Source organism: Chelon labrosus (assembly GCF_963514085.1).
Source record: "Chelon labrosus genome assembly, chromosome: 22".
In the NCBI taxonomy this organism is placed as follows: Eukaryota; Metazoa; Chordata; class Actinopteri; order Mugiliformes; family Mugilidae; genus Chelon; species Chelon labrosus.
The window spans coordinates 15,865,819-15,893,079 of NC_140355.1; the positions used below are offsets into that span (position 1 = coordinate 15,865,819).

At 39.9% G+C, this 27,261-nt stretch overlaps 1 protein-coding gene across 1 annotated transcript in view; it reads right to left on the minus strand.

Annotated features, from left to right (window-relative positions):
- Window positions 1-5,517: 5,517 nt before the first annotated feature.
- The window catches only part of ccbe1 (collagen and calcium binding EGF domains 1), a 29,347-nt gene continuing 7,603 nt past the window's right edge, over window positions 5,518-27,261 (minus strand). The window contains exons 3-11 of the mRNA XM_084572099.1: window positions 15,317-15,369; window positions 14,972-15,106; window positions 14,397-14,534; window positions 13,294-13,403; window positions 11,448-11,556; window positions 10,696-10,835; window positions 9,215-9,250; window positions 6,649-6,684; window positions 5,518-6,259 (exon numbers count right to left, since the gene is read on the minus strand). Coding sequence (XP_084428225.1) covers window positions 5,996-6,259; window positions 6,649-6,684; window positions 9,215-9,250; window positions 10,696-10,835; window positions 11,448-11,556; window positions 13,294-13,403; window positions 14,397-14,534; window positions 14,972-15,106; window positions 15,317-15,369 — 1,021 coding nt within the window. The 3' untranslated portion in view covers window positions 5,518-5,995. The remainder of the gene's footprint in view (window positions 6,260-6,648; window positions 6,685-9,214; window positions 9,251-10,695; window positions 10,836-11,447; window positions 11,557-13,293; window positions 13,404-14,396; window positions 14,535-14,971; window positions 15,107-15,316; window positions 15,370-27,261) is intronic.

The following is a 27,261-nucleotide window of genomic DNA, read 5'->3' on the forward strand; positions in this document are numbered from 1 at the left end:
CTCATTAGAGAGTTAAACCACACTCTTTGTTGGGAAATGTAGTATTTGAATAACAATAGCAATGCTAATGGATCCATTTAGAGGTGGACAATTGCAACCTGTAGGATGTTAATGGGTCACTGAAACTGTGAATAGCCTATCACATGAGTCAGCACAAATATTTGGCCAGTGAATTATACGATGCTGTAGGAAATGTAATCCTAGAAGTGACTGGAAGTTGAGTTTTTCTCTATTCTGTATTTACTGGAGCCTCTAGTGTCAGCGTGAACACGGTTTGAGCTGAGTTATATTTTTATTTCACTTTACTCTGTGTATTGTAGAACATCACTTCTTGAGATTTAGCAATCCCAAACTGGCCTTAACAGATAAAACAAATACCTATTGTGTTGTCCCCTAGGGGATTTGGGCATCTAAAGATGTTTGTATTACCCATGTCGCATTAGGGGGAAAGGGAGAGTGGCTTGTCACCTCCTGGTGTGTCACAGTGGCTGAGTTAAACGAAGGCTGTTGCTTCACTGTGTTTATTCATACCTGAAAAGCACAAAAGCCCTCCATTACCAAGTGAACTGAAAGTCTGCTGGGGTGACAGCATGCTGAGGAAACGTCCTGTGGTTGAACCTGCTGTGCTCTTACCACCATGATGCAAAACTTCCCTCAGAGGAGCATGAGTTTTATGTTTATATTACCTTCCAGTGGGCCTGGTTTTACTACAGTATACCTGTAAAATTACACACAGTTAATATGAACAGATAAGCTCCGTCCAGCCCGATTCCTGATCATTTGAGATAATCTACAACGATTAATGCTTACTCCACACGGGCTTTGCTGCCGTTTTATTTCTTGGCTCAGTTCTGTGCACACAGGCCACATACTCACCCCGGACAATGCCGAAAGGACTAAACCTTTATTTCAGATTGCTTCAACACAGTCCAGTGTGGTCCGGGGAAGAGAGGGCACTTATTGTCCACTAAGGACTTTGCCACATTCATTTGAGGAGCAGCCCTTTCTCATTATTAACAGACACACTAAACGATGGGCCCCAAACAATACAGAACAGATCCCTTTATGCGCACAAGTGCTCAACGTTTCAGCAAACCACTGGGCGCCCTCCACCACTCCCTCTTCTTTTTAGATACCTGCACATAAGTGAAAGATGTGGGGGACACAAAAGATATCCTCAACTTTCCTTTTCTCCCATTCTGTGAAACAGGCCCATTTTAAAGCTTTTATTTGTGCAAAGCCTCTCATTAACTCCGCTCATGCTGCCTCCCTCGGCTTGCCATCGCTTAAGTACTGGGTGTTGTAAAAAAGCTACCAATTAGTCACTCATCAGCTCCAATTAGAGGAGACAAAGCCTGAGTAAAGATAACTCAATGAGAGGGAGAGGTGGAAGGGCGAGGGCTAGCTATGTGTGTTTTTTGTGTGTGCCCGTTCATAGGTGTGTGTGTGTTTGTGTACATGTGTGGAGCCCCCGGGCCGGCACAACACAGTTTTTAATCACTGAAGAACTTGTGGCCATTGAGTTTGACCCACTACGGCACAGGTCCATTCACTCCCCAGGCTCCTCAGTGGACCCTTTTCTCAGGGCCAAGTGTTGTTGTGCTGGGAAGACAGGCCCCCCAGGAGTCCCAGAAAGAGAGCCATTCAATCCTCTCTACCTGTTTGCAGCGTATAAAGCACTTAGTCCCAGGCCGATCTCTCATTATTGTCTCCTTCACTCTCAATACTTCCTTAAACTTAGGCCTCAACAAGAGCAAGCCCTTTTAGAGGGGGAAATAGGGGATGTATGTTAAGGGGGTGCCTTTCGCCTCATTAGAATTGAATTTGCACTGTCTTGTAATTACGTTGAAGGGCAACAATGTGTTTTTTTCCCCCTCATAATCTGCACTGAATAGAAGATTTTTGGGGCAGTTAATTTGCTGCCCATACTAATGCATTAATTAATGAATTGGGTAGCACTAATTTTCTCTACTCTGCCTCTCTCTGTTTGTTTCCTCCATCTGTTTCCAACAGTTCTGGGCAGCCACTACTAATAAAATTACCTCATTAAGGCCTGTATTGCAGCACAGTAACTCACTCATTCATTTGCTATTAAACATTTTCTTTAGAGGGAGGGGAGGGGGTGCTGTATGTGTCCCCATTCAGTGTTGCATCTTTTTGTGGGTAGTTCTAAATAATGAGAGGGACTAGCAGAGAGATATAATTGGGAACAAGGGGACACTTCAGCAAATATTTGAAATCTTTTTAAGGCTCGTCCTCGTATGATGACGGTGATTAATTACTTCCAGAGGGGATATTGAAGAAATATATTGCCAAGTTTTTTTTTCTTTCTGTCTTTTCCTGGACGAGATGACCCCAGCTTGTTAAAAGGATGTGCAAAGCACTTTAATATCGGTCGCTCTTTAATCAACTGCGAATCATGACATGCACTGTTCTCTGAAAATGGGATGGTGTATAGTAAACAGTGATGTGTAGTTTAATGAAGGTGGCGTCCCGCTGAGTGCTGAAAAAAAAAATTACAAGTCTGTTTTTGTTTTTCTGTGACTGGCACAAATGATGACGACAGAGAGTGATATCATTGATAATTATCACGACTCTAATGTAGGCATCAAATCCTGTGGATATTATTTTGCTATAATTTACTGTAAAGCGGATTTAGTTGCTTCCAAGAACAAAATAGTTAATTACTCTCAGAGAGACGAATTCATCTTTGAAAGATATCAATTATCAATCGTTGTGTTGGGACAATGAGTCTCAAAATAAACGAGAAAAGTCACCAAGCTGAGAGAATATTCCCACAAAGCTTTATTCATGTCTGTATCTGGGTTACCTTCATGTGCTGAACTACTCCAAAGTTTAATGAGTTCACTAGGAACTGTGTGCTGTGCATCATTCAAAAGCTGTAGTCACACAGTATAATGACTAATTACTGCCACCTAGTGGACTCAGACAGACATTGGATGCAGCTGCACTGTTATATTTCCCCCTATTATTAGTAAGATTAGCAGTATGTATCGTGTATAAACATGTATTATCACAAAAAGAACTTAATTTCATCAATTTGATCTGAAAAGTGACAATAAAAAAGTTAGCTGAACAACCTGGTATGCAAATTTCTAAGATAGGCTGCTAAAAGAAGTCAAAAAACACAAACTAAAAATAGATGGAGGCATTCTTTACCCTTTGTCGAGAAAACTGTAGGCTAAAAGGTATGACTGATAAGTTCATGGCCTAAAAATATGAGTTATACAGCTCTTGTTACATGCAGGTTCAGTTCAAACAAAGATTAGAAGTTAATAACTTCAGTTTCAGCTGATTGTCTGTTTTGGCATCTGTGCAGCCATCTACTATTTTGGTCTCGATAGCTCATCGCCCATGCCGGTCTGCGAGGACATTAGGATGGTGTCCCTTCTTTCCCTTCTTACCCAGTGCCAGCATATTTTAGTCCCACTGACACATCTGGTGGTGATTTAAAATATAAAACTGGCTTGATACCCAGTCAGAGACAGAGAGTGGAAACAAAAAAACCTAAGAACCATTCATGACATATTTATCATTTTGCTTGGTTTAAGGCTTGGTACTTGAATATATTATGCAACAGTGACTTATAAAACTAATAAGCCATAGTTAAATAATATTAAACAAGTGTCAGATGTTGAAATGGTTTAAGGTAGAGACATGATGCTCCCATACCCACTTGACGGCTGTGATGATCCACTTCATTCTGCTGTGGTTGTTGATGGAGAACTTGGAAACACAGCGATATTAAAGCCTCAGACCAGATTTTTGCGAGCACGGTGCTTTGACTTTAACTGCATAGTCTTGTTATTGATGAAAACAAAGATGACATCACCTTGTTTTGGTCAAGCTCCCAAGACTATAACGGCAACTTCACTTCTTCCAAATAAAGACAGAGTGGAAGAAAAAAAGTTATGAGTACCAGACACAAAGGCCAACCAGAAAAGGGTGAAACAACAGAGTTTATGCCTTGAAGAGCCCGTGACACGTCCAAAACCCAGCTTGGAAGGCCGACGTCAAAACCTCAGTCGCACCTAAAGCAGTCCAAGCAGGTCCAGTCTCTTCCAGCAATGACTTCATCAAACAATAATGGCAGCAGCTAGAGTTATGTTACGCTATATAATCCTGTTGATGTTCTCAAATAAACAGAGAACAGCATTTCTAAGCATGCTCTTTAAAACATATCTCAAAAGGGCAAGCATAATTATCGTTTCATTTTCAAACACAACAAGATTTTAAATAAACCCATCCTGTATACAGGAGGTGAGACAGACGTCTGTTTTGCTTTTCTTTTAATTAGTAATTTGGCTTTAGCATGGATACAGTCATCCACATATAATTTATCTCCTGTTTGGCCATAAGACACACTGTTTTGTAAATGTTCTGCACGTTATATATTTAATTAAGCATCTTAATGACTCAGACTTTTACGTATTTGAATTCTTTTACAGAAGTCAGCGCCTTCTGCTAAAATTTGATGCTATACTACGAGACTTAGTTATAATGCTCTGCTCGGAAGTCCGTAAAATAATTCAAAAATTCTTGACTGACTACTGTAAATGTCAGTCCTTTGGAGCATTGGCTGTGAGAATGTCTCCCTCTGGTGGTAAAAAAGTCAAAACATGTCAACAATAGGAAAACACACTCGTGAAGAATCCAAACTCTGGGATCATTTCTGGCTGCTGACAAGTTTTCCAAGTGAAAATGAGCTTCACTAGACTTAACTGATTGTACAGGACTGCTTTCCCTGTAACAACAACACTTTTATTTTCTCATATGCAATATTTAACTGAGTATATGAGTCAACCTGCCCCCTCCCATTCTCACCACCTTCTACAGAGGTACTATAGAGAGCATATTGACCAGCTGCATCTCTGTCTGGTCCGGGGCTTGTAGTGCCTCTGACTGGAAGTCCATACAGAGGGTGGTGAGGACAGCGGAGAAAATCATCGGGACTTCACTTCCTTCCATCCAGGACATTGCTAAGAGACGCTGTCTGACAAGGGCCAAAAACATCACCTCAGCCCCCTCACACCCCCAACATGGACTGTTCTCACTGCTGGCCTCTGGAAGGAGGTTTCGCAGCCTACAGAGCAGAACAGTCAGGTTCAAAAACGGTTTCATCCCATATGCCATAAGACTGCTCAACGCACTATAAACAGCACCCCCCTCCACCCACTCCCATTACCCTGTAATTAAAAACGTGAAATAATATTTATCTACATTTCAAGTTTCTTAGATGTTTATATTTATTATATTCTGTATATACGTTCCTGTAAATTGTACATACCGTTTCTGTTAAATATTCCTGCTGTACTATGAGCCATTGTACCGAAATTTCTTTTTGATGAAAATCAAAATGACAAATAAAGTCAGTCGAAGTCTATATCTGGGTTCCAAAAATATTACCACTACTGCTGCTTATCAGTGGGTGTGACTATAAGAGTAATCACAAAGTGAGACCAATTTACGAACCAGTTCAAACTTCCCTTCCTTTTAATCTTTACCTTGTTGCCGTGGCAACTGAGAATTACAGCGTGGCGCCTTACAGATTGCATTAGAGCACTAATTTTAAACGCTCCAATCGAGCATTCGTGCTGCTTTATTACCACTTGTGAATTCTCTTCAGCTTACGTCAGCCGAGTTGTTTGGATATTAGCTGGCTCACTTTGGGCTGCGGTTTACATGAGAAAGAATAAAATCATAAAATGATGAGAACAGAAGGCTTTCATGAGAGACTTGTTTAATGTGCTGTGTGTGCAGAGACATGCATCGGCGCAGTCGACTCATTTATGTTAAAAAATACTCACACATAATATACCATACAAAAATAAACATCTGTGATCAAGCGGCATACAGTACGTCCTTTTTTTTCTTTTAGATCAGTTAAATAAAAAGGCAAACCTCTTTAATATTTACACCTGATATAAAATATTTAAATCCACCCTCTTCATACATACATACATACATAGTCTGTTCAGTCTGTTCTCTCTCGTGCTGGTTTCCTCTTCCTGTTCCTCTTGGACCCTCCGCCCGTTCGAGGTGGAGTTTCCTTATAGACCTCGCCTGAGCCCGTATCCACGCCGCCATCCTGGGCCTCTCTCCAGCTGTCGGGGACCTCAGGAAAGTCCTCCTCTGGAGATTGGATCGATCGGCCGTACACTTTGCTCTGCAGGTCAGCGATGTCATTACGGATGTCTGCCATCAGCAGCAGCAGGAAATCAAAGGAGCCTGGAGGGCCCTGGGGGTTAGGTCCAAAAAAGAAAGATTTATCAAATATTTAGATTTTTGTCTTATTAATTATTAAAGGAAATTTAATTAATATGAATCTCCCTTTTATAGAATCCAAGGGCACTTCTTCTGCTGCTCTGTATTTACTCAGTAATCACTGAGTTGATCACGGCAGGGATCCAGCTGATCAATGGCCTAGCCACTGGGCTTTTTCTCATAATTTTTTAATGTTAGCATTATCAGGGTGTGCTTACTAATGCTTACTATTTAGTGTATAATATTATTTAGTCTGAGTCTATCGGTTTAATGTCCATAGTACACCTAGTTTAACTGTATTGTTCTGGCTAATAGCTACACGTTAGAGTAGTGGGGCATCAGTATAGATAGTCATAGTCTTACTGGTGGTCCAGCAGGCCCAGGAGCTCCTCTATCCCCCTGGGGAAACAAAAGCAAATATTTAGTTAAGATGAATTACAACAGAGGGGAAAAAAGCATGAGAAAAATTCATTATTTTCTGCTTAGGGAACTTTTCGAAGGGGTGTGAAGAAGGGAGGGAAAACTGAGCTCAGGATGAGAGTAACCACAAATACCTCATGGATTAAACAGGGAACACAGTTTAAAGAAACACGCGCTCTGGAAAATTCTACTTTATATTATTACCTTGGCCGGTTGATGTAATGCTTTTGGTGACTGGCTTCTGTGTGTTTTTACTGAGAGAACAACGTCACTTTATTGTTTGTGTGTCGTGTTGTACTGCTGCTTATTAGCTTTTAGCATAAAAACAAGAATCAGGTGGGAACAGCTCTATGTGAAGTTGACTAATACACAAAACTGTAACATCTAAATCTCACAAATAATATTTTGCATCTAATTTACTTAATCCCACCCAGAAATCACAAGTTGTGGCTTTACACACAGTTAAGTGGTGGTACAGCTATATCGCTCACTGAGCCAGAGAAACAGTTCCAGGATATAACTTCCCATGAAACCACAATTTGTAGCTGGACTCAGTACAAATGTTAGTGGTGCTGGAAGAGGCAGACTAGCTGTTTCCCATGCATCCAGTGCTAAGCTAACTGTAGTTATTGGACAAACACTGTATCAGCCTAACTTTGGTGGATATAAACTTATTCAAGACAAAAAAGTTTATATCTTAAAACGCTGAACTATTTCCTCAAGAGACTCTATACAACACACTCAACACTGTTAGATGGGCTGTCAGGTGTCGTGGCAGCCTGTTATTTACAGATGCATACGCACATTGATCTTGACTACTGTGGTTGTTAGTCAGGCCCAGGGTCACACTGAGGCTGTGAGTGTTTTGGCAGATGGTTTGGATTTGTTACTCAGTGAGACAGATTACTACCACCCTCCAATCTATCCACACAAACATCCGAGCTGTACCGAGAGAATACCGAGGTATTGTGTCAAAGGGGCACATGCACCTAAGTCGTTCCATGCATTCAGTCCACAAGCTAAGCAAACAGCGCTCTGAGTATGTGAGCTGCAGTACAATATCTTTTAATGAATGTTTTATGCCTTAATACCTCACGTCTGCAAATTTTAAAGCTCGAAAAGGAGGTATCATCGAAACCTCTTATCTAATCACGTCACTGTTAGGTCTGATAATGTTTCAAAGTTGGCTGGATACAACCTGCCTGAACGACCTCGGCTGGCTGCTCTCTGTCTAAATTGATTCTGACATCCTGCAGGATCAGGAAGCTTCAGCTTCCCATTGAAAGTAAAGAAACATCCCCTCACTCACTGCACCACTGACCTGCCGTACTTATCACAGATGAGGGTCATCTCAAACACTGACAGGCTTTTGTTTTGTGACTAAACATTTTATCAGCAACAGTCTCAAATAATGAAAATGATTTCAAATTTAACAGATGAAAACAACAGTTCAACAACTCTTGAAACTCATTTGTGTCAAGAGTACTAAATGAGAGGGGACTAACTCAGCTGCAAGTGATTCAAACTCACTGCAGAAGTCTGACAAGATCAAAAGGACAAGATGTCAGTGTTTTCTTCTGACCTGGCTGCTCTTTGAGTCTCTGTCTACGGTTTAATGCAAAAAAATGTGAAATATGCATCAACATGCATTGTGTCTCCTTAATCTGAGTCTTAACCATCTGCTGGAGCCTCCTTTAAACTCTTTGCCTTAGGCTTCCCAAGTAGGCAAAGGAGGAAAAAACCTTCCAGTTAGTCCTCTGAAAAATGGTCACCTCTTCCAGCAGGCCAATCTAAAGGCACTGTTCACAAAATCCATGAGATATCAGACAACCGTAATAGCTCGGAGTCTTCACACTGGAGGTCAGGAATTAGTGACTGGGTTGCCTCTTAATATTCTAGCTATTGACGGGGAGATGGCTTTGTGAACTGGGTCAGTTCTTACTCAGGATGCTGAAGAAATCTGTTTCCTTGGTGAGACAAATCATTTCATATCTGAAATAAATTATATGAACGTACACATGGCTAAACATGCACCAAATAAAGTTGCAGTGTACATAAAACTCTGCAGACTGCCATTTGGCACACTCGTAGTTTTGCTCTCTGAACTTGTAGCAACTTGCGGTAAAGTCATCCTAACTTCTGAAGGGACAAACTCAGCCTGTGCACCATCCAGCTGAGGATTTGCAACTATCCCGGCACGTATATCCTTCGTTTCACTTCACATCTGGAGAAGGTGAAAACCAATTAAGCTATTGAGGGTTGTCTTTTGACAGACACAGTTTTTGGCAAGTCTGTTTAGTTGGTACACTGGCAGTTTATGCAACAACTTTTACTCCTTGCCTTTCCAAGAGTAAAGCTTATACTGCCAGTTACGCCTGCTGCCTCCAGGGCAATGTGCTACACAGCTCAAGTCTTGTCTAGAGTATCTGCCTCTTACAGGAAACTTATATCTTAAAAATACACAGAAAAAAAAAACTTGATTGAGCGAGAAAATAACATCTGACCTCACCTTTATTCCGTCTTTTCCTGGTGCTCCTGGCGGACCCTGTTAAATAAAAACAATACTTCATATGTGTACATTGTTTAATACATATTTGAGTCAGTTTTCTTTTACACTCTAAACAAGTTTGTCTCTGTGCTAGCCTGCCAACATACAGTATGTATAACCAACTTGTTGATGCCTCCTGGCGTTGCACCCACACAAAAATGTGTTAAAGCTCAACTCAGTTTTACAGGAAAACAATTTATCCAAACTCCTCCGAAATACAAAACTGTCGTCTACATCCTGCTCCACCAAGGGAGATGAAGCAAGATTATCTTGGTGCTGGCCTCCAGGCCATTTCTGAGGGACTTCAGATCAATAGTAGAGAGCGCTTTGATCTGCTTCTTGGGATAATTATCTTTTAAGGAGTGTGACGAGACCGCCTAGGGAGTAGTGCCAATATTCAGATCATTACCTCTGAGTCACACATTCATCAGCTCTGAAGCTCTGACATGCAGTCAAACACATGTGACCTGGTGGCCAAACCTCATAACTGTGCTTAGAATCTAATAGTTTTTTTGTGAGAAGAGAGGACAACTCCCTCTTAGTCAGACCTTACCAACATGTGCTCTGGTCAATATAAAGAGTATGAATTAAAACACACACATGAAGCAGTAGATCACTTTCTACTGTAAAAACGTGGTCCCAGACTCCTCAGTTTCACTTAATGCAGTTTATGGTATAACAGATTACAAGTGCTGATAGTCAGATTTATCAATAACAAGATTACATGAATGGAAAAGCTTTAAAAAGTAGAAATATGTCTTGATGGCCACATCCTGCACATTCTTGATTCAGATCCCACACAATATGACGCAGGCTTTACATTCGCAGGCAAGACTGAGTGCTGCACAATAACACAGGGAGCCAAAGAAAACAACTAAAGCTGTAAATGGATTCCGTCCTCTCTGTTGCCATTACCATGTGTCGTCCTTTTTCACTTTGCAGAAATTTCGGACTTTAGGAGGGGTGCGTGATGGGATGTATTGTGTGTTTCTCTGGGGGCCTGTCTCACGATGCAGGATTACTAAATTATCTGAATAATCTTGCTGAATAAAAACCAGAACCCCATAAAATCTGCAGTACAATAAAAGTAGAAAAAAAGGAGAATATGCAGGTTTTACTGCTTTTCATATTGATTTAACTATTCTACCTTGTGACACAAAGCACAACTGTGATTCAAAAGAAAATAAAGGAAAAGTATATCAACTTATTGAGAGGTCACAGTTAGGACAAAAACATTTGTGCTTGTTTATTTAGAAGGCTGCACTGTTACACATGAGTAATACCACAAATTAAACTGTACATGAAATGGTAAATGGAATCTATTATATATTTGCAGTGAACATGTACAACCAGAGTTTTTACTGTCAGCAGAAAGGTGATTCATAATTATATTTATAATTGATTTATAACTGGGGGGAAAAAACAAGTATATATGAACTCACCACAGGTCCTCGGGGGCCTCGTTTGATGTGGTACAGGTCTGGCGTGGGTCCAACAGGTCCCATTAACCCCCTGGGACCAGGCGGGCCAGGTGGCCCCAAAAGTCCTGTAAGTCCTGGAGGGCCCTGTGGTCCTGGATCACCTAAAACAATGTGGACAAGACAACTGAAGCAGTCCCCAAACAGCTAGTGGTATTTATGCAATGCTGGGCAGTCACTCTTTGGTCCCAATTGAAATAGCTCATTTGTGATTTTGTTGTAATTCTATTCTTGTCTGTTTCTGTGGTGCAATCTACAGTCAACGTCCTGATATATAACTATAGATGTTTAAGATTTCCACAGTGTGAATGCTTTCATTGGACTTTGTATTTTTCTTGTATTTCTCTAGTAGAGCTGCCATGAGGTTGACATTTGTGGTTTGGACCACAATGACTACTAGAGGAAAGTTTATAGATACAACATTCATGTTCTCCTTAACCTGTCATTTAGCACCAATGTCAGTTCAGTTTGTTCAATACTTTGATTTACAGACAAATACTGTCAGTCTCTGTGCTTTGTCTTTAATTAGTAATAATCAAATATCAGCGTGCGTCAACATGTTAGCACTGTCAGTGTGTTACATCTAAGTTTATCTGTGCCTGAGTATGATACTGTGTGGCTGTTGACTCTTAAAATCAGGTCTGCGCAGAGCCTAGGCCTCAGCAGACTACGACTAAGCATTTATACTCGTGCCCTCAAAACTCTGGTCAGCTTACCTGGAGGTCCAGGGGAACCTGGAGGCCCTGGTAAAAATATAGGGGATGTCAAGGTTTTCTCACTCGTCATCTGCTCAGGGACATCAGCACTGTTTGACAGCACAGCCATCTGAAAGGAAGCACGAACAAAGAACAGAAAATAGATAAATGACAAAAATTAATTATAAACCAAATACAGAACCAAAATCTGCCCTTTCCCGTTAAAATGTCACTATTTGGTTAAAATGGTGTTACATACTGTGATTCATAAAGGTCTGCAGGGTCAAACAGGACAGGAAAACTAAACACTGGAGAGCCAACATCAAGTAAGATTATGCCACAGCAGTATACCCTGTCAAAGATGAAAGCTGATCTTCTATCTGCACCACACTCAGCCAGATGGAAGGCCAGGCAACCCCTCTGCATTATTCAGCATGACCAGGAGAGTTCCTGCTCTGTATGCTAAGTGGCATCCTTGGGAAAAGTTATCTTTGATCTTTGTATAACATCATGTGGATCTGACAATCCCTGTGGGAAACACGTGAAAGACCTCGCTATCCCCAAGAGAACTACAAATCAGAATTCATGCAGGGCGAAGAAGCATATGTCCACTCACACACACACACACACACACTGAGCAAGGTTGAGGTTCACCTGCTGATCAGTAGGAATTATGCAAGACTGTAGCCCGTGACCTTGGGAACAGGTGTTTGAACTGAAGGGTGTTCCTAATTTCACACTCTAAAATGTCTGTGATATGAAGAATGGAAAAATACTTCATTCATATACTGTAAAAACATACAGTGAGCAGCAAATACAGTATTTTCATTTTGTTTTCTTAGTATATACAGTAAGGCTATGGGAGCACCTAGACCACACAGCTGGAAGCAATATATCATGAGTTACAGTGGAGGGTGTTGAATGCCACCGTTGACAGACTCTGGCTAAGATAGGTTCGGACGCCTGCAATTACACAGAGGGAAGAGGGAGATGTAAATCCACTGCTGAGTTTTACATCAATACACACTTATGGACAAAGAAATCTACCAGCTATACATAGAGGAAGTTGTTTCAGTCCATTTTTTTTATTAGGGAATAAAGTGCAATTATGTTTCCCAAGAGCGCTGTAAAAACATGTCTGCTGTTGTTTCTGATGTGCTGTCAGGTATAAACTCCTTTAAGATAAACTGAAACCTTTAGCTGCTGATAAAGAAAAGAAAAGAAAATCCATCTTTATCAAGAAGAAATGTTTAATGCTCCACTGGGCCTTTTTGTGGTCAACCACAGCAAATTAGAAAAGTACAGTACCACGATAAGGTGTACACCGATCAGGCATAACATTATGACCACCTTCCTAATATTGTGTAGGTCTCCCTTGTGCTTTCAAAGCAGTTGTGATTCATCAGAGAATGGACATGGGCCTTCTGAGGGTGTCCTGTGGTGTCTGGCAACAGAATGTTGTTAGTGGGGGGCCTTTGGGTCCTATGGGTTGAGGGGAGGGGCCTCTGTGGATCATCTCACAGATATTTGATCAGTTTGGGTCTAGTGAATTTGGAGGCCAGGTCAACACCTTGTGCTGTTCTTCATATTTTTTTGAGTTGTTCCAAAGCCGTTTTTTTGTGTGTGTGTCTGTGTCAGGCTGCATCCTGCTGGGGATGGCTGCTGCCAACAAGAAGTGTCATTGCTATGGGGTGGGGGTGCCTGGTGTGGTCTAGGTGGGTGCTACATGTCTAAGTAAAATCCACGAGTGTCCAAGCAGAACATTGTATTGCCACAGGATGGTCAATGTTATTTACTCATCTTGTCAGTGGTCATAATGTTGTGGCTGACCGGTATATGCTTTCCGCTATCGTTCTGTGGCCTTTACCTTCTGTTTAAGCTGGAGGACTGACATCTTGATCTGGTGGAAGTCATCACACGTGGCTGAGCAAGTTCCAGCATTCATGACGTTATCGGACTTCTCAAAGAGATGTACTGCTGGGAAATGGGAAACATGTTTGGGTCACGCCAGTCACCAGAAAACTGTCAGCGCGAAGAGAAAGCAGAGACTCCCTGTTCTTACTAAATATGTGGCCTAGCTGCCATGTTTTGGGCAAGTCTGTTTCTAAGTTTTTACTTAAAATATGTAATTCAAAATTGTTTAAAATATGGTCACATACATGTAATAGCTTTGTGCTCCTTCAATGGTAGTTTGAAGTGTCTTTGTAAAAGTGCACAACTAAAATCTATTTGCTCTTCTTCAGTTAATACTACAATTTTCTAACAAATTTCTAGATTTTCACGCTCAAACATTACCGTACATCCTTTTTTGCTGATTTGCCACCCACTAGAAGACTGACATTTAATCAATAAACAATCTAATAGCAAGAAAACAACTCGAGAAGCACGGGACTCACTTCCTCCCCTGGTTGAATGAGTCCAACTCAAACACAACAAGTATTTAATGGATAGGTGAATGTCTGGACACTATTTTCCCCAATATGTTACAAATCAGCAGGACATAAACCAGGAACAGGATTATATGCGCCACAGTTTCTCACTCTCCAGCTTCTCCTGAAATGTTATAGTAGGTAATGGAAGATAAACTCATGGGAGGAAGTAGCAAATCTGCAGCCCCTCACCGCTTCGTTGGCAACTGAATCTGGGGCAAAAAAAAAGAAAAAGAAAAATGGTTTATATCGCCTGGATCATTTGTGATGTTTTCCTCAAGTGCATCCAGCAAATCGGAGAAGACCAGGAGTCACAGGGGCAGCAGTATGTTTGGGAGACAGAACTTACATGCACAAGGGGCAGGGATGTCTAATGACTACCAGGTGTCTATGTTTGCAGTACCCCCACTCCTCCCTTTCAATCTCTCAAACACACACACACACGCAGAAATAACAACGTGTGGTCAGCTCCACATCACGGTCAGATGTGATGTGCCCTCAAACGAAAAAAGAGAAAATGTCAGCAAAAACATACTCTCACCTCTCTCCCCCTTGGTGCATGTTTTGCCATCTTCCTCCAGGAAATAGCCTTTCTCACACTCACACCTGTAGCTCCCCACTGAGTTGATGCAGGTCTGAGAGCAGGCGCTTGCGTTTTTGTCTGCACATTCATCAATGTCTGTACGATTCAGTAAAGAGAAAATAGACAGAAGATCCCATTAACCTAGATTACTTTAATAAGCATATACCCAATAGCATGCAAAAAACATTACTGAAATATTAGAAAAGGGTATAGAATTATCTGACGTATGACTGTCATATAAATATAATATAATGTTTTAAATAATTTAACCAGTTAAGGAAATAAAGGCAGTCAAGTTTAACATCTAGCTGCACATTATTCAATCTGACTGCTGTAATATTTTTACAGGCATTTTGCCAAACTGAGTTTTGGGAATGAAGAAACTAAGCCAATGTTGCATTCTGTGCAATAATCTGAAAACCTGCACTGAAGAACTGCTGAACGACAGAAACTGAACTTTTTACTCATAACAAATCTAAGGCATGTTAAGCATCTCCGGATTTTATAACAGATGAAATGTTGGAAGGTCCCACCGAGGCAGTAGGGCTTCTCTCTGTTTCTGTGGCGCTCACGGTCGTAGCGGTAGCCGGGGTAACAGGTGCACACCACTCGACCAAAATGGTCAGTGCACTGCTGCTCACAGGGGGCGCCAGTGCACACGTCATAGTCTGTAGAAACAAATCTCGTCAATGTAAACAAAGGAAAGCAAAAAAGTGTAATCTCACATCCATCACAAGTGTTTTAACTCAAAACAGGCAACAAGAGAAAGTCAAGTGAAATATTATTATTTATTATGGAACTAAAGACCTGATGAGACATGAAGTCAGGGTTTCCAAAATCATCACAAAACCACAAGAGAGAGATTCAATTTTTCTTACCTTCAGGAATGCACTGGCCCAAAACAAATTTGAAGCCTTTGCAACATTTCTTTCTGTAAAAAATATCAAATAGACATAATGCTTTAACATTCATATAACAGGTCCCATATTTCCTGACATGTTAGAATAAGAAAGTGTATCATCAGATTTGCTTTCAGGTTTTACAGTTGCGTTTGTGGGAATTCTTCACAATGTTGCCAGAATACACTCACACACAAGCTTCTGTCTGCAAGTCTCATCGCTGTGTCTGGCCCGTTGTTGCATGTTCCTTCATGTCTGATGACAATCCTCTGAATTACACTTAAAATCCCCCACTGAGTTGACTATGCGGACTTGCGTGCTGTTTCCCATATCTCTTAAAACTTTGCCCTCTGAATAACTCACGTCCTGTCACAAATTTTATATATACGGCACAAAATAAAACAATAATTACTAGCAACTAAACAGTGAGCTTTCCTTTTACACCTTACTCTGTCAGTGTTAAGTTTTCTTAATACATGTCCATGCATCTTCTGCAATATTTTGTCATGACACGAGACACGTCATCATAAGGTATTATCATTCCTTGCTTACACTTAGCTCTAAGCAAAAGTGCTACCATGTGTTAGCTTCAAAGAGGAGATGATAAAACAATCCAATCACGCCATGAAGTCATAGCAACAAAGCCTTTGATGGAGGCACTGAAAAACGCTTATGCTGTAATGCTTTACAGCTTTGTTTCAGAAGCAGTTATAATGATAGGGGTATTCCCTGGATATTTTATATAATGGAAGTTCTCAATCTGTTTCTCACTGGCGTTAAAGCGCAACTGAATCATTCAAATCATCAGTTTACTCAACTCAAATAAAACAAACCTCGTAGTGGCTATAAAGGAAAAGCATTGAGCACTTCATCTTAGTACAAACAGATGCACATGAGAAGAATCACAAGGAAATGGTTGGATTATAACAGAGGTTTGTTCCTGAGGTCTCCCTCTCAAACAACTCATTAGCCTTTCAGCCTGCTGACTGTGTATTACAGTAATTGTGAAACCGAGGATTTCTTAATTTCAATGTGTCTTATTACATCTTATCACAGTAAGAGTTTCCATTTGTGACTTCCAGTTTTATTTATGGATCAAATGGACCATCTATAATCCCAGTAAAACAAAGTAAATCACTGACTCAACCACGGCATTCTCATGAGATCTGCAGTCTCTCTACAGTCCACTGTTTTTACGGTCATTTTGATGGGTACAGGAAATGCAGAAACCGAGTAGTCATTCTCTCACTCGACTCCACATTTACTACCTGAAAAGGGGCCACAAGGACTTTTCTCACCGAAGAATATTAACCTGCAGCAATCACATTTTAAGTCTTTACTGACACTCTACACCTCAGCTCCTGCAGCAGCTGTGGGTATTGTAGGAAAGAAACCACTCTGGAGGCCCTTGATGATTTGAGAGCATGCCACGTGTACCGCATATATGTATGAATTTGTGCCATTAGCCATTAACACACTCCTAGCTTCAGCTGTACTTTGTTGGTGTGGCTATGTAAGGTAGTCAACGTGGTATATATTATACACGTTAAACATCCTGTTAACACGTTAGCGGGAACATGTCAGCATCTGGTTGAACTGTGTTTGAGGACTGAGCAGCCTGACGCTGGGCTCAGACTGTAGTTTGAAAATCCTGACTCATTCTGAAATCAGCTTGCATCACGGACTTAAGGGGAAACCTCACAAATGTTCCTTTCTCTAATCACAAACTTGCACACACTACATGATTTGAAAATATTAGTGTAGCAGGATGTTACTTAGATTAGCATGCCAGGACACGGAGCACTGAATTCACATCACACATGGTCTCACAGGGTAAAGGATGCACACAAAACGCAGACTGACGTACAACAGTCAGCTGTAAATCTGCTGAACCACACTCCAATCTAGTAGGTGGTGGTAATGTGTCTGCAAGATGGTTTGTCAACTGCCAAAAAGATCAACCCACTGTATGTCTGTAATATTTGTGCTGATGTGCTGATTTGATCTTGATTTTACATCCTAAATCTCAAACAAAATTAATATTGATCAGGGCAGTACAGATGATTCTGCTAGTGGTTCAAGTGGTTTTACAGTTGAGATTGTGAACACATTACCAGAAAAACTGGGCTAAACATTGGTGAGATCCTGAATTCTCCTCTGATTGTAAAGAGGAGTCAATTTGGGGACAAATCTGCCCAAAGTCTCGTAGTCCAACTCCAAATTTACCAAGCTGCTACTGGGATTATAAACCCTCACTCTTATTAAGGGGTTAAGTTAAGTTTTTTAAGGTTAGTAACACCCTTTATAGTTTTATCATTTCAAACTATGCTCTGAAGCATTGACTAAGCAGGTTAGTATTTTATGTTTTTAGATGGCTTTTTGTTTTATTTTTAAACTGTATATTGTGGAGTTTGTTGGTGGGAGAAGCTATATCTTGGAATGAGAGAGTTGATTTTAGGATAGTTTCCTGTGTGATCCAATATTTCATGTCACAATAACATCCCCATGAAGGACAGGAGGCACTTATAGTAAATAAGCAGCTTAGCAAAATAACCAGTGTTAGCTGAACAATCGTGAGAAAACAAACATCTATGTCCGTCTCCGAAAGATCATGAAAGAGGCAACAGCATCCCAGGGAACCCAGATCCAAAGCTGGTCATTTTTCATCTTGCGTTTTCCATTTAGATAAATCGATTTAATTTCAAATTTCTATCACGTCCCTTTGTTGACCTTTTTATATTTTGACACACGTGGCCTTGAAAACTGTCAAACCAAGAGAGAAACAAGACGATAATGACATGACCTGCCTACGAGTTAAAACAACACTGCCAGTAAAGACACGGTGTGATGGATACTTAGGTGAAGGTCAGTGCACGAATTTATGTCCTGGAGGTGGAAAATCTGTCATGGGAGGTCTCAGAGATCAACTACTGATTCATGAAAATAACATTCTCCAGATATAGTGTAGTAGGTGCTCTGCAGTTGATAGTGCTAGTGATCTTTTTTTGTTTGTATAAATGTTAATTGTCCAGTCAGAAGAATGACATTATGGTCCATTTTTGTCATGTTGTGGTAATAGTTAAGGCCGTGATTAATGTCTGTAGTCCAAAACAGGAGCTGTTGAAGCCACTTGGGATAAAGTAGCAGTGTTTCCCCAAAATGAAGACCAAGTTAACTGTTTTAAGAATTAACTTTGTTTGTTTTTATAAATATAGCATATATGAACAGTGTGAAACTTCCTGTGAACTCATTAATGCCGATATCGAAATTCTTTTAATTCTTTCCAAATAGCTCTGGCTACGTGTTCAGAGACAATATCTGGCCCTGACTCCCCAAAAGCTATTGAGCAATCCACCTCAGCTCCTATCTCCCACTCCACACTTGGGACAAAGACAGAAATGATGCTGTGGCAATTAGAGATGAAACACTTGATGATATTCGGCACACAAAACAAAATCCCACTGAGTTATGACGCACGGAGCACCTTCCGTAACAACAGCTAAGAACGCAATCCTGTGCAAGCTTCTTGTTTGCTCTTGTATTTCATGCAAATCAGCAAACAAATTCAAAACACATGTGGATTTAATTCATATTCATGAGCAAGAGAACAAGGGGGAAAGATTTCCCTAAAGCCTTCATGACACTTTTCTACAAGAATATCAATGAGTTTGCGGAGCCACATGCCCGCACACACTCTCAAAGCAGCACGTTGTGACTGACATTTGATTTCAGACACACAAGACTATGAGCCCTGCACTTGTTCGGAGTGATTTGGACATCACAGACAATTTTGTTTGTTTTGCCACCTGTGCCTTTTTTCACCTTGAGGTTATTTCATTTTGCCAGTGACGCATATCATTTTACAGGGGCCCCTTGAAATCTAGACATAGAGTAGTCTGACCTCTGTTACCCGGGATGAACCATAAGCACTCTAATTACCTTATAAACAAAGGCCCTTCCCTGAACCAACATGGTGGACCAGCTTGGCCTGGCTTTGTCTTGTACTTAAATGCACTACTTCACGCAAGCAAAACATGCAGAAGGATGAGGAAGACTCAGATATATGCTCTTCGTCATGTCCAAGCATGCTCCTCTCACTAACAGGGATAACAATAACCAAACTAAAGGGTATCGCACACACAAGCACACAGCTGTGAGACAACACGTGCGGTCTGCTCAGTGGAGGCTTATTTGTCTAGCATTGCTGGCAGTGATATACAATAACATGTCTGCATTCCACACAAGAGGAGATGTTTTGTCCGAGCGGAGAGGACACCCAGATTTGTCTGATCACGCTGAACAGGGAGAGTGGGGCATAGAAGACACAGAGTTTTATAGTTTTGGAGAGTTGTTCAGACTAAATCAGTGATCTTAAGAGGTCTCTGTGGGCCATGATATCCATGATGAAGCTAAAAGAAGCTAAAAACTTTGCATTTTAACCACTAATATGTAAGCGTGCAACCAGGCACAACTAAATCTAATCTAAACATCTCCTCCATACTCGGCATCTGTGGTGTAACTATGCCGTTTCTACTCTTTGCTGTGTCCTTTTTAGTTTCCCCCAAATTACACTAATTAGCTCATTCATTTCTCCAGGACTTTTAAGCAAAGGTTTCCATTAGAGTATACATAAAATAACAGGGAATTAAATGTGGGTATTGGGAAATTGTGAGAACCATTAATCAGTGGCTTCTTGGCTGAAAGGTTTGTTGACCTTGCACGGTCTTGTTTCAAAGTCCTCCAGAGCTCAGACATCCTTCTTTTTGTCTTTCTTAACTTGGCTCTATTAACATTACCTCCTCACAAGATAAAAAAAAAAAAGGCTCTTTTAGTTGAATTCTTAAAGCGAGTGAAATAACTGCGTTTGCGTATCTGTGCAGTCATATGAGTGAGTCACTTTAAAATCTCCAGGAGGTGATGGCGCGATAAACTATGATAGCCAAGAAACTGGCAGTAGTTTCTTGTTGCAGATTGGCAATTTTATTCCTCGTAACATGTGTTTAATCATTATTATTACTGTTATCAAATCATTAGTTTAGTTGCTTAAACACAACAGCAATTTCCTTGTCGCTCTTTATGCTACCTTGGCTTTTAATATTGTTTTTGCAAACATTCCCATATGTTGTTTTGGGAGTCAAATTCCACACATTCCTCTCAACGACATTAAACTCTTCTTTCTCGGTCTCCACTTTCATTGCTACATTATACATCATGAGCCATCAGCTTGCTGTATGCCATGCCGCTACTGTAAATACAACATTGGGCTCCTGCTTACACTGCCAAGTATTTGGTATGAGCTTTATACAATTACTATTGTCCAAACCTGCGATGCCGTCACGACCCATTCAGTGTTTGCACAAAGCCATGTGTCAAATCGTCTGTCGCCCAAATTCTTTTATTAAGCTTGTTGCAGCGGTTCCTTCCTTGCCAGCCTCCAGTTTCAACACCTTATCCACATGTAGTAATTGTTGCTCAGATGATGTTCCAAATCTTTTAAAAAATCTTCCAGAAATAAACTAAAGTCAGAAAGGTTCAGATATCAGTAATTTATTGGTGGTTGTGTAGAAATCTACCATTGTGTCACAGATTTATCAAACTGATGATCTTGTGCAACCAGTATAACCCTCACCATGCTTAATACTTATCTTGAAGAAAACCAGAGCTTAGTAAATTATTGCCTGCTGTGTCACAAAGAAAGTAATAACTCTGGCAAGTCAGCAGTCGGAGATAATGACATAGAAGATTATGGCAGGTATTGTCAATATTAATGTTACAGAGGGGGAACTGTTAATGACTGTCGTTCTGAGGAATGTTCTAGGTCATGACTGTCGAGTGAGATTAAACGTCTGCTATTTAACATTAGATTCTTTGGATCATCTTAGCAGCTACGATACTCTGCCGCTATCAGAAAGTCCTTAGAGGCTGTTCAGTTACTACGAGTGACCTTTACGGAAGGTGAACCCAGAGTAGGAAAAAGCTGAAGCGATTCCTTTCCTCTTCTTTCAGAGTTGTTCACAGTGTGTGATCTGTATTTTTGACCTTACATCTGAGCTCAAGTTTTACAGCAAAGTTACAGTTACAGCAGATGTTTGGCCCTTGTTCTGCAAATACCTTCTAGATGTTTTATCCTGATACATGCTAGTTCTTATGAAAGCTCCACAGCTAAATTAAAAAAAAAAGAGCAGAGCCTCATACTCGTCTGTAAACTATTCTAGATTTTGGAGCATTGGTCAGACGAAACAAAATGTGACTTTATGGACTGAAAAAAGTGACTAAATAACCACAAAAATAATCAGATTTATTGATAGTGAGCATAATTGCTGATTCTCCTCCAGCTGGGATAACATGACATAATCCTGGGATAGTTAGATATACTTAGTTGTGCTTTATTTTGCCTCGTGTCCCATATGAACTATTGCATTGTCTAACAATTGCAACTAAAACCATCAAGTTAAACTCAAACATCAGGATATGTCTTTCTGGCTGATGAATAATGTCAAAGAACAAAATATCAGTGTGGAAGAAAAAAAAAAATCCACTTTGACATCAGGAAGAGAAACTTTAGATAAAACAAAGACATCTGTCTAGCTTTTTATAGGCCATGTGGATACCTTACTCCTCAGAGTGTTGTGCTCAAAAAAAACAAATGCAGCCAAACCCATCCACGCTAATGCAAACACGCAGATAAAAACATCATACTCCCTCAAGGAATACAAAGATGCTCCGCAGTTTGTAAGACCCCCTGGTCTGGACATTCAAACCCATTTCACATTATATCAGTTAGAAATAAAGCACCAGCACGTCAAAATGTGTCTTTTTCTGTAAGCACACACCGGTCGTCAAAACAAACAGGAGATAAAGTGGAGCAACGCATCAGCGATTCCAGAGGTAGACGAGAACATAGTACATTAAGAGGGACAGTTTAGTCTGCCAGTGCTATATCCAAAAAAACAATCCATGGAGGAAATAAATTTTATTGGAACACATAAAAAACTACAGAGGGATCGTCTTGTGAATGCTTGGATACCTTTGTGTTTTTCCAAACCACCACACAGAGAAATGAAAACAACTATTGAAAGGTCACTTATTCTGCTCAGTCAGAAAATTTAAGGAATTACTGCTATAAAACACAAGTTTCTGTACAAGACCAGACTCTTAGTCAGAGTTCACTCATTCCTGTTTTAAATGTGTTGTTGTTGCTACAGCTATGTTATATTATGTCCCCATTATTATCAATAATTATAATGTAATTATGGACAATTGTTTAGCGATGCCATAAAGTACGTTGGAAAAATATGCTTGTCCTCATGCTGATATCTGTCTGGTGGAAGCAGGCCATTATAGACAACAGCGATAAACCCAAAACACTTAGCAACATAAATCCCCGTAGAGAATAAAAGGACATTTTATGGGCTTCTGTGTCCAAAAAATAACTCCGCTGTCCAAGAGCTTCATGCGCTGCTACATGAATAAAAATAAATTATTTCTGGAATTTTACTAAGAAGGCAGATGTGCAGAAGTGATTCTTGCAGAACATTATTAATATACTACTATACTTATAAGAATACACAAAACTACTAATTATACCCATGTAAATTAGTTATATATACATAGTTAATGTATACTTGAAAGCTTATACGGTCATTTGCTTTTTAATTTCTTTTTAAAGGTGCATTAATTCATTTTTGGCCACTAGGAGGCGCACAAAAAATCAAAACAAGCAAACAGTGTATCACATTACCATTTATCCCAACAAGCGATCTCTGCAAGTGACCCCTTGAATTTGGCTGTTTTGTAGTATATAGATGAGAACATTAGATTCAGAAAATTCAGAAACTTTCTGCACAATGTAGAGCTTATGGGGAGTGTTGAATCCTGCATTTACTGCAACTTTTCATTAAATGCCAGTGGGCACAGTTATGTGATAAATAAAATGTAGGAAGCAAGCAAGTAACAAAGAAACTGCAAGGACTAGATTTGGGTCTTTTACATGAGAAATATCTTCTTGAATGAAATCCTCTCTCTTCCATTTGAAACGAACTGCTCTTTGCAATGCTGTTTCTGTCTGTATCCAGGGTGAGTGCATACACTGTATGTCTGCTCAGAGAAGTAATGGTGGCCCCATTTGATCACTGGCATGGTACATTAACATAACCTATTGGTTAATGACTGTTTAAACTCCACGCTCACAGTCTGCGTGAGCCGCACAGATCTGGTACCTTGGTGAGGCCTCTCATTCTAAAACAAGCAGGCAGTCTGGTTTGAATTTGTGCAAATGCATCGCTTAATTTAATGTAATTAATTTAAAACTCTGCTTTTAATTCTGGCCGTTTTGTTTTCATTTTCTCTCTCGTGACACAATGGAAACAGCAAGGCCCGGTAAATGTTACAGGGAAAAAAAAACAAGGAAAATGTGCTGTCAAAGTGTGTGGCAAAACAACACGTTGCTGTTAATTATACGAAAGTCTGTCATTGTGGTTAATACACTTTTAGAGGAAAAGCTCAACATTTTGAGAAGTACACGTATTCACTTTCTGGCAGGGAGTTCAGTGAGAAGATTGATATCTATTTCATGTCTGCATGGTCAAGTATGAAGCTACAGCCAGCAGCCCTTTGAGTTTACAATATAGACTGGAAAAAGGGAAGAACTTGTCTGTCTCTGTACAAAAAACATTTGCAAAAACACATCAGGCAGACTGTTTATTTCTTGTTTTTATACTAAGCAGTTCTCTCCTGTCTACAACTTCATATAGAAAATTGAAAATCTATGAAAGTAGCATCTTCTCATCTGACTCAAATATGCATATTTCTCAAAACATTGAGCTACAACTTGACAGTATGCAGCCATATGGAGTGAAATACTGTTAAAATACTGTATAAGGACTCCTGTCCACATCAGCTCAACAATCATTCTACCGTCTGTAGCTACACTGACTACGTACAGCACTCCTGCTGTGTTGGCATATGCAATATTCATATATTTAATATGTTATATTTAGCAGAACATTTTTTTCCATGAGGCTAACTGCAGCAAAGCACCGACCATTGTTCAGCTACCACCTGACATAATAGAATCAATAACTTTCTGACTAATTCTCTTAATAAGGAAATCTTTCCGCTTTTGTGTTTAGAAACTCCTCTTTTCATTTATATAAACTTTCTCTTAAGATGAAGACAAGTGCAGACTGTGTGCGATGCTGACACCTCAGGAAATTATACAGAGCACGGCTGTCTGCGGCCTGTTATAGTTAACCCTCACCGGCACTTCCATGTGGTTCTAACTCAAGCCATTCTGCTGGATGCAGGCCAGATATTACCAATCCCCTTCAAACACTGTGGTTACTATGAAAGCATGCAAATTCCACTTTGGGGAAATGCTAAAAGAATCCAGAAGGGATTATTAGTAATTTAATTCCTTTGTTATTATTCACAGATTTAACAGTTCATTGCGTTAACAGTGTGGAAAAATCTTCTGAAAAATAAACACCGTTATACAAATAGCCATACTATGTAAATGATCCAAAAAAAATGGATGAAAAATGTATTTTAAGAAAAGTGGTCCCCGAAGACCTGCCCTCCTGAAAGGTGATCTAAAATCAACAGTAGTTTATGACACATTAAAGGGGAATATCTTTCATCCCACTGTAGAAATGAAGGTTGACAAAACTCATAAAGATTTTGATGTCAAAAGCAGATGTTCTTTTCTTGGCCTACTGTGTCACTACCTACTCCTGATGTTTTAACAAGAAATACTGTATATCCAAATACTGTACAATGAAAAGGTGCTCAGTCATTCAATAATCTATTTACAGTAAGGCACACAGCATTGGGCTCCGAGTCAGTACATTTATTAAATAATTCAAAATCCTCACAAACTATGACTCTAATGTTCATGTTTTGTCATTCGACCTACAGTACATCAAACCAACGTGGTAATCTTTACACCTACTAAACCTCAGGATATTACCATGGTCACTTGTTGTGCTTACATGGACACTAGCACGAGTCATTTAACCACCTCAGTCAGAACAGATTGGCTTGAATTGGCCCAAATTTTCAGTAGGATTGAGAAGGGTGGCATAAACCTTAAGGCAATCCTTTTAGTGTCTAATAGCCATGCAAAGTGATTGGAAAATCTTTATTTGTATGCATGCTTGCATGTAAACGTCAGGTAAAGCGACAAGTAAACTATATTCTGATTGAGGTTTTGGGGCTTGTAAACATCTATATATCTTAAGAGAACATTTTATCTATTTAACTCTAAACTGTAACTGGGTGACCAGAATAAATGTAAAAGAGCTTTGTCCTGTAATTGTGTAGATGTGAAATAATTCGTATTGTGTTTCATGTATATTCTCGTGACACGCAGTGAGTAACTGTGGTATGTGACATACTGTATGCCCACTTGGGGCTTTGTGGTTTTTCTGTTATTTTAAAGCCGTAGTGAAATATTATATTGTATCCAGGGACTACACATAAAAATTAGCCAGCACTCACATTATAATTTAAACTGCAATGTAATGCAATGTGCTCATGTCATTGCAAATAAACCAGACCCTCCTCTGAATACAGGGAGGAGGGTGAGGTAAGGAGGAAGATAGATGTCAGACTAATTTAAGCAGACTGGCATAATGCGGCACTACAACTTCAGCATAATGCGGCCTTGTCATACACTGATGTTGATGATAGTGGTGAATATCGTTAAACAGAATCATAAGTGACTCAGATATACTGAAATTCAGCAGCAAAATTCTCAATGGAAGGGGAAACATCTGTGCTGCTTAAAACCCACCAAACCTGAACCCGTTCTTCAAAACTGTGTTATTAACATTGAATGTTCCAGCTGTTTACAATTTCAAATGACTGGTATATGAATGTGTGTTCACTGGTGCAGGCGGGACTTGTCCTTTGGCTAGCTGCGGTCCTTCAGGACAGAAGAATTTGCGGGTTATTATATTCACTAATGGGAGAATAACTTCACCCAATGATGAATAACAATTAACTACGAAAAAAAAAACGACATCACGTTGAAACACATTGCCAATTGATTTCAATTAGTTGATTAACTTGTCAAGTAGTTTCACTGGAATGGGTGTACAAATATTGTTTTTATGCAAAGTGCAGCAATAGTATAATTTGTAATACACAGTTTTTTTTTCTGGGTAAAACTAGAGCACAGTCTTGGATTTACAGAGCAGACGCATGGAAGCAGAGAAACCACAGCCTGTGGTGTACTTATCACCACATCCCTTAACCATTGCAAAACCAAAGCATGACCGAAGCGTGACCACACTACAGTTCTCCATGGAAAGAAACAGATGGGTGAAGGAGCATCAGCCAAAAGAAACAGGAGTTTCTTTTAAGAAACCAAAATATCAAGACAAAAAAAAAAGTTGTTGATGCATGGTTTAGAGAAGGAAAAAGTGCCTGTGACCTGAAGCTGAATGTGAAACAGACCACACAAGGTCTCAGAGATCACCAGATAAATCATCACAAAACATTAAATGTATGTGCCGCAATTTAGAGTGTATTAAAAACATATATTTAAGAACATTTCGTGAAAACCAAAACACTCCTTCATAAGTGGAAACAGTGGCCAGTTCTTTAACCTTGATCTGAAACACAGTATAGGAAAAACATAGTTGGGCAAAGGTCCTGGTAGATTTTCAGCTGTGCCCTTTGATAGAGGAGGATGTCCTCATTATGCTTTAAACCTGGCAATTACAGCGTATTGTCGACGTAAGTGAACTGTTTACGATATGTCAAAATTCTTCACAATTGTCAGCCTATTCTGAACAATGTGAAGCTTTAAGACACATTAAAAAGCATTTGAAGTCTTGATCTTTCCGGTAAAGGCATGTTTTTGTGTAACAGTCTGCTTTCAAATGGAAACAGATGGCAAAATGCATGTAAGAAACCAAATC